We start from the raw sequence: 9,864 nt of genomic DNA on the forward strand, positions 1-9,864 counted from the left end.
TCTCCACTGAATCGAATCAGGGACTGAAGCTTTGTGCAGCCCTAACGTATGTAGGAAGACCTACAGTGTTAAGGTACATAATTCATGTTTCTGCTAATACAGGATTGCTCAGTATTGCATGTTTCCTAGGCTTTTGCTCAGTTCACTTTTGAATGGGCAAAGTGATAAGACCAACACGTTTTTCCTTTTGAGATTTCAGAATTATTCACAACACCCAGTTCTCCTTATTTGTACTGTGTACAATTGTGAGTTGTTCTGCTTTCAGTTTGGACTATTTTTTTCTATTTTTCTCCTTCACTTCCAAATAATTTTGCAGCTCTTCTCTAAACTACTTTTGGTGTATATCTTTTAGATACCAAAGTGATTCAGAAATGAATATGTTACCTGAGTAGAAATGCACCTGTGGCATTTAGAATAACGGTTTCTCTATGAACAAGTTGCCTCTGCAAATGTCCCCCAATTGTATCGGACTTTTTGATATCTTATATAACTGCAGACTGATGTAAAATTTGCTTTTATCACTTCTAAGTCTCTCAGCACTATTACGTCCCAAAATTCTTCTTCCCATTGATGATACATCTCCCCCATATTTATACCATTAGATGCACTGGGTTTGCATTTTCCAAGATGGATATCATTTGCCCTGTTCTCCTTACAATTCAAGTCTCTCTCATCCCCTTTGTATTAGTTCTCTGTCCTTTCAGTTTAGTGACTTTTCATTAATGTAGCATTTACTGCTTCTCCCAGATCACTACCAAAGATGGTAAGTAAGGTTGGGACTTAACACCTCTTCCTCTCTAGACTGATTCTTTGGCAACAGATTTTGATATTTAGCGTGTTTCTTTTGCCAGTCTTCACTTTAAACTGATCTTTTTTTTTATTCCCCAAGCAAGATTTTAGAAGGATTTTGTATCACTTAACAAAAATCCCAGTCAATACTGACATCAAGAAACGTGAAAGGACGTTGTTGTTTACAATGATGCAAAGTCACATTTGGTTCAGCTATTAGTGATTTGGCACTGGAGATTTCTAGGTTTTCCTTCTTAAACATACCCTCCCACTCAAAAAAAAATCAGTATTTGACAGAAATACATCAGAACATTATAGACCTGTTTATCTGAATTGTACTGATTTTGGAAGTGCTGCTATACAATATTATGTAGTGTAATTTCTTGTGAATGAAACAGCGGTGGTTTTTTTTCATGTCCTTATGATATTTGTCCTACTGCCCACTCAAGAAAAGCACAGCAGGTTTCATTCTTTAGTTTCGGTCAATACTAAGTTCATACATTGTAGGAAAGCAGAATTACTTATGTTTATTTTAGCAACAGTTTGTATAAATATGGGGAGGAAGGTGTGTGCCAAGCTATTTTATAGGAAATACATAATTTAACTGAGTTGCAGTGACTGAACTGTTGAGCCGAAGAGAGTGTAGGAGTTTTGCTGTTGATTAACAGGGCCACGTTTTCACCAGTTATCCAGTTGGTGACATCCCAAAGCATCATCATGTACGATTGTGTGTGGCAAGGGTGGCTTATTTCTCCTACTGAGGAGGGGAGCCAGTGGCTAACTGGCTAAGGTCCTGGCACTGACAACTGGGTGGCTTGGAGAATAAGATTGGCACAGATCTGAGATCTGCAGAGTGAGCACTTTTTTGCTCTCAATCAATTTTAACCCATTGCGCATGAAGTGAAAGTTGCTGTATCCCATTACAACTACTCTGGATGTGCTTTTCTGCAATCTGAGGGGTGGAGACTGGGCAGAAAGGCATAAGTAGGGCTTTGGCTCAGCCCTTTTATTTGCCAGAATAGGTGGTTTAATGTGAGGAGGGAAGCAGGTTTGTGAGCAGGGAAATAAGAGTCAATCTTCTAAGGTTTCTTCTAATAACTCACTTCCTTACCTGAAGCAGGAGGAGAATGAAACTGGGGGTGGGGGCGGGAACAGTATTGTGACTGAGGCTTTTACTCAAGACTGTATGCAAAAGCTTGCAGTAATTACGTGGTATGGCAAACTGAGATTGGTGAAACCCGTGGTACATGCCCACCCTCACTCCATCCTAGGCAGTGTGGCAGTGCAATATGTCCAAGGTTGAGCGCTTGCTGTTTCCCTTTTGCAGAAGAGGTGATGCTGGCAGAAGAAGATAAGAACGCTGAAGAGAAGTCCCCTCTGGATGGTAGGTCTTTTTACCTTGTACGTTTCCTCTTGCAGTATGCGAGAGGTTCTTGTGCTGTATGCTGGTTTGTTTTTTGTTGCGACTGAGAGGGTAATAGGCACCGTACCTTTGCATGCACTCGAAAACACTCATCCTAGCCTTGGAGGGAGTCCAGCTAAAAATTCCCTTTTCCTATGCAGGGCCTTCTCGAGATTCCATGTGGATGATCCGTGGTTATGTGATATGTTAGTCTGGAAAGGGGATCCACATTTGAGATCTTCCAGAGTCCCCATTCTAATTACAGGGTTATAGTATGAATGGGGCATCTATCAGCCTATCGATAGCATAGAGGAATGTGTCTACTTGTAGCCTTGAGATAAAAGCGTCAGTGTGGATACCAGCAGTGAATAAGGAAGAATAAGAAGGCAGGGCTCTAAATCTAAGCTTCCAAATGGATTTGGTAAACAGACAATAAGACCCCTGTTACTTGTAAGCAGTAAGACATAACAGGGTGTGGTGATCCTATCTAATGTCTAGTACTTGTACAGCTCCTAGTGGTACAGTGTGCGTAAGATGACTCAAGATATTGCACTGTTCAGCACAGGTGCAGTGAGACTATGGAGGCTGTTCTCCCTGTGCCTCAGACACCGACCTCTAAGGAAGTTACAGTCAGTGAAACTTCAGTTAAAGACTCTTCCCTCTCCCTTTTCTGACAATCTTTCGTCCTCCCATGTCTCCTCCTCTTCCCTTCCCTCCCCTCCCCTTCCCTTCTTTTTCTTTCTCCTCCCATTCACTGTCAGGGAGGGCCGCCTCCGAAGGGCCGATTCAACCAGGCACGGCACCGGCGGAGACTAGCGGCGGCAGCAGCTACAACAGTGAGTGGATTGAAAATCAACAGGGGTTTAGGTGGCACAGTGGGTTAATGCTTTTCACTTGTGGCTTCCTGAGGAGATCTTGAGTATCAAGGTTGCTGGTTACCAGTGTTTGCTGGGATTTAATCCTAAATGACCACTGATCCAACATATACACTTAGCCTGGATTCTGACAGGCCTTGGCATGTCTGGTGACCTGTGCTTAGAAGAGGCCCAGGAATGGAAAAGCAAGGAGTGCCGCAGTTCAGAAATGAGGCAATTTTGGGGCGCTGAAAGTTTTTCATAGCACTTGGATGGCACCAGTATGACCCATTCCTCTTTTTAACAAGTATGTGTCTGGGGGTGTGGACACATATCACATTTACATCAGTCTAACTGACCTTTATACCGATGTAAACCAGGAATGGACAAATGATGAAAACTTCTGCACCAGGGTAATGTCACCAAAACCAGTGTAAAATTGCTCCTGAAAGAATCAAGTATAAAACTACACCAATGAGGTATAATGTGTCTATGATGTACTCCAAAGTAGCCATTTGCTTAGTGCTAACAGGCTGGTATTAGCTCCCCTGCTACCAGCTGACACGACACATTAATAGCAGCCTACAGTCTGCTACCCTGGTATAAGATGCTCACTTGTCTTCCATAGACCCCGGACTAATTTACACCAGTATATAAAACACTGGCGTTAATGTGTTGTTTGTCCCGGCTTTTCAAAACCCAGTTTGAAGAGAGTGGAGTAATGTAAATACTATCAAGATGGGCTTAGGCTGCAGAATTAAGATCTAGACCTTACGTGACCCAATGTTGGGAAGAGTTGGGGTCTAGGTTTGTTGTTTAGTTCATAGTAGTTCATGGTAATATGTTTGCAAAAATTGTATTCAGAGCACAGTTTGGGGTATCCTTCCACCTCTAGCATTCTGAGGCTTATGGATCTGGGAGTTCTGTTTGGTCCTGTCTCTAAACTGAATCATGCAACAGTTATGAGAAGATGTCAGATCCTGATGAGGTGGTGCACTTATTGCTTAGTCATGCCAATGTAGTTTGCTTAGGATAAGAGTCTACTTTTCACATTAGCCTAAACCTTGATTATCCTGAGTATAGTTTTATATGTGCACTTATTGGACAGTATGTATCACCACACCATGGAGTGTCTTACTGCTGTTATCAAGCTGTATTTAATTATTGTATTGTTTTTAAACTGTTACCAAAACTGTATAATTTTTTCCTGGTAGTTCTCACAATTCCAAGGTAGGTAGTCTAGGGCTATAAACAATGTGTAAGTGTTGACAGTGTCGGGGGACAACTCTGTGCCGCCACTCCTGCTGGTGCAGGACCCTGGCTCCAGCCAGGCCCTGCTATTGGCACAGAAATCTGGGGGGCATGTGCCCCCCTATGTATCACCTGTGTGTAAGGCTCAGAATACTGACTGGAAATCAGCACTTCCATTATTTTCATGGCTTCACTACTGATATGTGGTGTGTCCATGGGCAAGTCAGTAAATCTTTGTGCCTTGGTTTCCCCCTTTGTGGAATGATACAGGGATAGAACTACTTTCCTACAAAGACTGTTGCTGGACCAGGTTGAAGTTTTCAGTGTCACAACATCCCCAGCTGGAAGATATTGTGCAGAAGGAGAAATTCACAATATCTTAGAATTTGCTTTTGCTATGGTATTTCCAAATGATACAGGGGTAGAAAAAACATTGATTTTTTTTTTTTAAAGCTACGTGCTCTAGAAAAGCAGTATTAATGTTTGTAATAGATAATAGAGCTCCTGTTTCGTATCTTGTCATGGCTCAGAATCTTTCCATTAAGCAAGAGCCATCTCTCTTCTACTCAAAGAAGATATGTTTGCTCTCCCCATCTTCCCACTTCAGTTGCAATGAAGTGTAGGTGGGCAGACTTCTTTCCTGGCAAGCCTTCAAGATCTAAAAGATTAAATAAATAATGACCCTGACATCAAAGCATGCAGAGGCCCCAGTGCAAAGCTGTAGGCTGATCGATTTGCTACAGCTTATCCTCATGCAGCAACTTTAAAATGGCATTGGGAAGTAAATACAGGTCCTAGAGAGTGAGAGGCAGAGAAAGGAGAGAATCCACTACAAAAAACTTACAGTGCGTGGCCTTTTTTTTTTTAATTTGCACGCAGTGTTGAAAAGAGCTACGATAAAGAAGAGCAAAAATGATCTGATACATGCTGAAGAAGGTGAGGATCATTTCACAGACATTTGCTCTGTTGGTGAGTACTGGCTCCATATTCATTTGCTGTGAAAAATACTTTGTCTGAATTCTTAACCTTGCATTCCTCTGAGCTGCTGCTTTGTTTCCACAGACGGCCCTTAATTGCCAGAGCCTTTGGGAATTCCTTGTTTCAAGCATACCAGGAGCTCTCCTTTACCCTTTGGCATTTCTAAGTGAGAACCAGATGCCATTGTAGTGTGAGGGAGTACTCAGCCTAGAAGCCAGGGGGCACTAGAGCAGCCCTCCCTTCTCTTCCACACTACTGAGCTGAGGGACAGGGGTGTGGCCAGGCCCCGGCAGGGCACTCTGATTAGCCCAGAAGGGAATTGATAACAGTGTTTACCACCCCATTAAGAAAACAACAGAGGGACATTATCAGCTACCTGTTGATTCAGCATGGACTGTAACCAGCATGTGGTCTGCTAGCTAATTCATAGACACGTCTCTGCAAGGCAGAGAGGAGTGGGGAATAGCTGCTTAGCAGAGAGTAGTGGGGTGGGGGCAGGGAGCAGCCTGTAAGTCTGTGCTGGTGCTGCAGCCAGGGAGCAGAGGGGAGGAGCAAGCCCTGCTGTGGAGCAGAGAGCCCTGCCCAGCCCAGAGAGCACGCCAGGATGCTGGGGGAGTCTGGTTTATCATAAACGAGCAAGGGGTCTGGGACAGAATTTTCATAAATTGGTTTGAGCCAAATCAGTTAAGTCTGATACTACATTCCACCTGGTTTATCTCAAACTGGTTTCAGCCATTTTCAAACTGGTTTATGTGCACTGAACATCTGTTCTGTTATAGGTTTAAACCAGTTTCTGATCACTTAAACCAGTTTATGTGTAATGTCTGTCCCTAGCCCATGGGTTCTCACCCAACTCCGTAATGCTCAGTTAAAGTGGCCCTGCATATAGAATTGCATACTGCACCCTTTAAATGGGCCATTCGAGAGAAATTGGAGGTGTCATGGCTCCCTTAGGCATACTGGCTTTTGAAGGACCTGTTTGGTGAGTTCTTATTCATGCAGATATGCCCCCGATAGGGCCTTAAAGTGCAGTCTCGGCTCTTCTGTGGTAGGGAGGACATGGAGTGGGCAAAGAGCCAGTCACATCTGCCCTAAATGACCAGCATTCCTTGTGGGATGCATTGCAGACTTCATTAGAGAATGGCTTGTAACCAGGATGCTCACGGAGAATCCCTAGATTTGAGCTGTAAGCTAACCCTGTGACACTGGGCCCCTCTACATGTGCAGATAAAGGCATGATTAGATCTACTGCATGCTCCACACAAGTGGGCCTCCTGCCATGCCACGCGTATATGGCAGGAGGCACAACTGTGGGATTGCACTTTAAATCTTATCATGTCTTATTGCCAGTGCAGGGAGAGCCCAGGATTGGGGTCCCCCTGCACTGACAAGAGGCAGGCTTCCATGGCTGAGAGCCCCCAGCTGTGGGGTCACATGCAACTGGGACTGAAAGACCTGAGTGGGCTGGAGGTTTCACACACCCTCGAGCTTCAGGCATCATGGCAGCCACAATCCCCAGATCTTGGGGATTTCATGCTGGGTGAGGTGCATCTCTGCAGCTGGGAGCCCTGTCAGCTGAATCAAGGTTGATAGCAACCAGCTATAAAGTCACTATGCATTTTCGAGGTCTAAATTTATAGCTGGTTGGAGCTATTTGTCATGTGATAGCTACTTTGCAGGTATAGCTGGTCTTAAGGTAATTGCACAATTAACCAGTTAGTTGCATAATACTATTAATGTATAGAGAGGGCCACTGATCCTACTCTTGTGTGACAGATTTCTATGTTCCTAAAGCCACATGGGGAGATTTGGGCTCTGCGCACATGCTCATGCCCATATACTGAGAGAAGAGTACACCGTGATCCATGCCTGCCCCAGATCTCTGCCAGGACCACACAATTTTAGGCAGGAAAGTAACAGAGCTCAAAGGCTCTGCTTGTTCTCCAGTGAACTGGGGGCAAATTCCTTGCCTAGCCCTCGCAGTTGTGTATGGTAGGACAATGAAAAGGGGTGGAGGCTGCAATGTCAAGCAGGATCTCAGTTAGAATAAGCACACTATAATGGCAGCTGTTATGGGGCCAGGAAAGGGAAACACTTACACGTGGTAGATCTCCTCTTCCTTCAGTGGCAGTGGGATTACAGCCCAAGCTGGGGAAATGTATTTTCTAGTAAATTATTTTTTTCTTCCTCTACCCAACTGAAACCTTATGAGGAGAGTTTACTGGTTAAGTTAGTATTGTGCTTTGCTACTGAACCAGCGGATGCCGTCATCCATCTTCAGTAAATGCCACAGTACTGCAGTCACTGCAAAGCACCACAGTCTGTGCTATTCACGTGTGATCACGTGTCGGTGTGCGCGCAGCAGCGTGAAAGCATGACGGACACATTCTACTCTCTGGAAAGGTGACGCTTAATCTTTAGAAGAGTTAAAGGGTTCTTACATTGAAGAGAAGTTTTGCTGGGATTGAGCTTGTATATCATGCTTGACACTGTCTGCCACCCATGTCATATTCCTAGCAGTCCCCCCAGACTAGCCATAAAACATGCCACCTGCTTAAACTGCTGCCATTGGTAAGAGTTTTCCTGCTGAAGGGGGAAGAAACTAGCATTGTAGTGTGTTTTCTTTCCCTTCCCTGAGGGAATTTTGCTTGCTGTGTGGGTGGTAGGTAAACCATGCTGCTACAGTGTTTACTTATTGCCAGGATAACTTGTTGGGGCTTTTAATTCATGCCACAGTCTCTTCAGATACTAGCAGCTCATGCCACCTAACCAGGTCTCTGACCCTAACATTTTAAGTGGCAGATGCCAGGGACACAGAAGGATCTGGCTTCTTAGATATTCTGATGAGCTCAGATCACCTATGGATCATATGGTCAGGAAAATATCAACAGGCCTTTTTTTTCCTGCACAACTGGCTCATCCACAAAGGAATATGTTCAATAATGTGTGGAAAATGGTGGAGAAGAAGAAACAAATACATTAGAGAGGAAACAGAAAGCACTGCCGGCTTTACTCTCCCGTTCTGAAGAGAATGAAACTCTGCATAGCATAATTGATCAAAACGTAAGGAGGATCGTGTATAAAGGGAAATTTTTTGGATGTTTTCTGCATGCTATCTGAATGTATCTCTGCTGTGTTCATAAGTATTCGAGAAGAGCTAACAGTTTAATTGAAAAGTGCCAATCGAATGCGCAGATCAGGGCAGTATGTGTGTTGACAAGTCTCCTGCTGGCTGTTTCTTGAACAAGGTGCTTTGTAATTCTATTAAAAGTGACTCCATGAACCTTATAACCACACTGTAAAGCTCTGTAACTATTAACATTCCTCACAGTGTGTTTTCTGAGATAATTTTTAAAATCCACAGTTTGCTCCTATTCATCCCTTCCCTCTCTGTGCTATAAAGTCTGCAGCGGTTGATGCAAACTACCTCATTTCAGGCACCTCGGGTGCTGGACTGGAAATATCAGTATTGGAGTACTCTGCCAGGCAGTGGACTATGCAGCCCCTCCAGGTTTATGATTGCTTGAATATCTGTTACTGTTTTCCAGATGATGGGTAAATTTCTGCTTTCAGAGATATATTTCATATCTGTAATTTCCTATTGGAAATAGAAAACTACACTTGATCTGAGCCAAAAGGCTAGTGTATATTCAAAATGACTTAATTTTCTTCAGTGAAGTTATTCCAGATTGTGTTTAAATGAATGCAGAATTTGGTCCATTTGGTTACCTCAGAAATCAATGCAAATCAAGAGAGGTAAGGTTATACAGACAGTAGAATATCTCTGTGAAGATGTTTTCTGTGGCTTTGAAACATCAGTGTTGCCATAGGTCCTTGAGAGGTCTTTATTTATCAAATAAAATGAGAATGCCAATGCAGCATCCTTCTTAGCCTGTGGTTAATTCTGTTGCTTTGAAGGACAGTAGGACAGGGGGGTACCAAGGGCGCCCATCGGGGTGGCTTAGGTGCCTCTATACTATTGCTAGCAACATGGAGAACAAGCGGGAGGAACTCGTACTCCTGCTTGCAAACAAAGACTTTGACCTGGTTGGGTTAACAGAAACCTGGTGGGACCCTACCCACGATTGGGCAGTAGGCATTTTTCAACCTGGAAAAAAGATTCGGTCCTTGGACCAGTGCTGTTCAATATCTTCATCAGTGACTTGGATGAGGACGTGGAAAGCACTCTGTCCAGATTCACAGATGATGCCAAATTATGGGGCAAAGTAAACACACTGGAGGGCAGGGAGTGGATTCAGGCAGATGTGGATGGGTTGGGAATGGGGGCAGAACAGAACAGGATGCAGTTTAACAAGGATAAGTGCAAAGTGCTGCATCTAGGGAGAAAGAATCACCAACACACATACAGGTTGGGAGGTGACTTTCTAAGCAGGAGAAAGGGACCTTGGAGTCATGGTGGACTCCAAAATGAACATGAGTCATCAATGTGATGAAGTGATAAGTAAAGCTAACCGCACTCTTTCATGCATTAGAAGGTGCATCGCGAACAGATCCAGGGAGGTGATACTTCTCCTCTATGCAGCACTGGTCAGGCCGCAGCTGGAGTACTGCGTCCAGTTCTGGGCACCA

At 44.0% G+C, this 9,864-nt stretch overlaps 1 protein-coding gene across 4 annotated transcripts in view; it reads left to right on the forward strand.

Moving 5' to 3' along the window:
• The window catches only part of CACNA1B (calcium voltage-gated channel subunit alpha1 B), a 644,201-nt gene that overhangs the window by 406,995 nt on the left and 227,342 nt on the right, over nt 1-9,864 (forward strand). For all 4 annotated transcript variants that reach the window (XM_019510484.1, XM_019510481.1, XM_019510482.1 and 1 more), the window contains 2 exons: nt 2,117-2,173; nt 5,176-5,265. In XM_019510484.1, the coding sequence (XP_019366029.1) occupies nt 2,117-2,173; nt 5,176-5,265 (147 nt within the window). The remainder of the gene's footprint in view (nt 1-2,116; nt 2,174-5,175; nt 5,266-9,864) is intronic.

This window comes from Gavialis gangeticus, unplaced genomic scaffold (genome assembly GCF_001723915.1).
Source record: "Gavialis gangeticus isolate Ggan-Ray unplaced genomic scaffold, GavGan_comp1, whole genome shotgun sequence".
NCBI lineage: Eukaryota > Metazoa > Chordata > Crocodylia > Gavialidae > Gavialis > Gavialis gangeticus.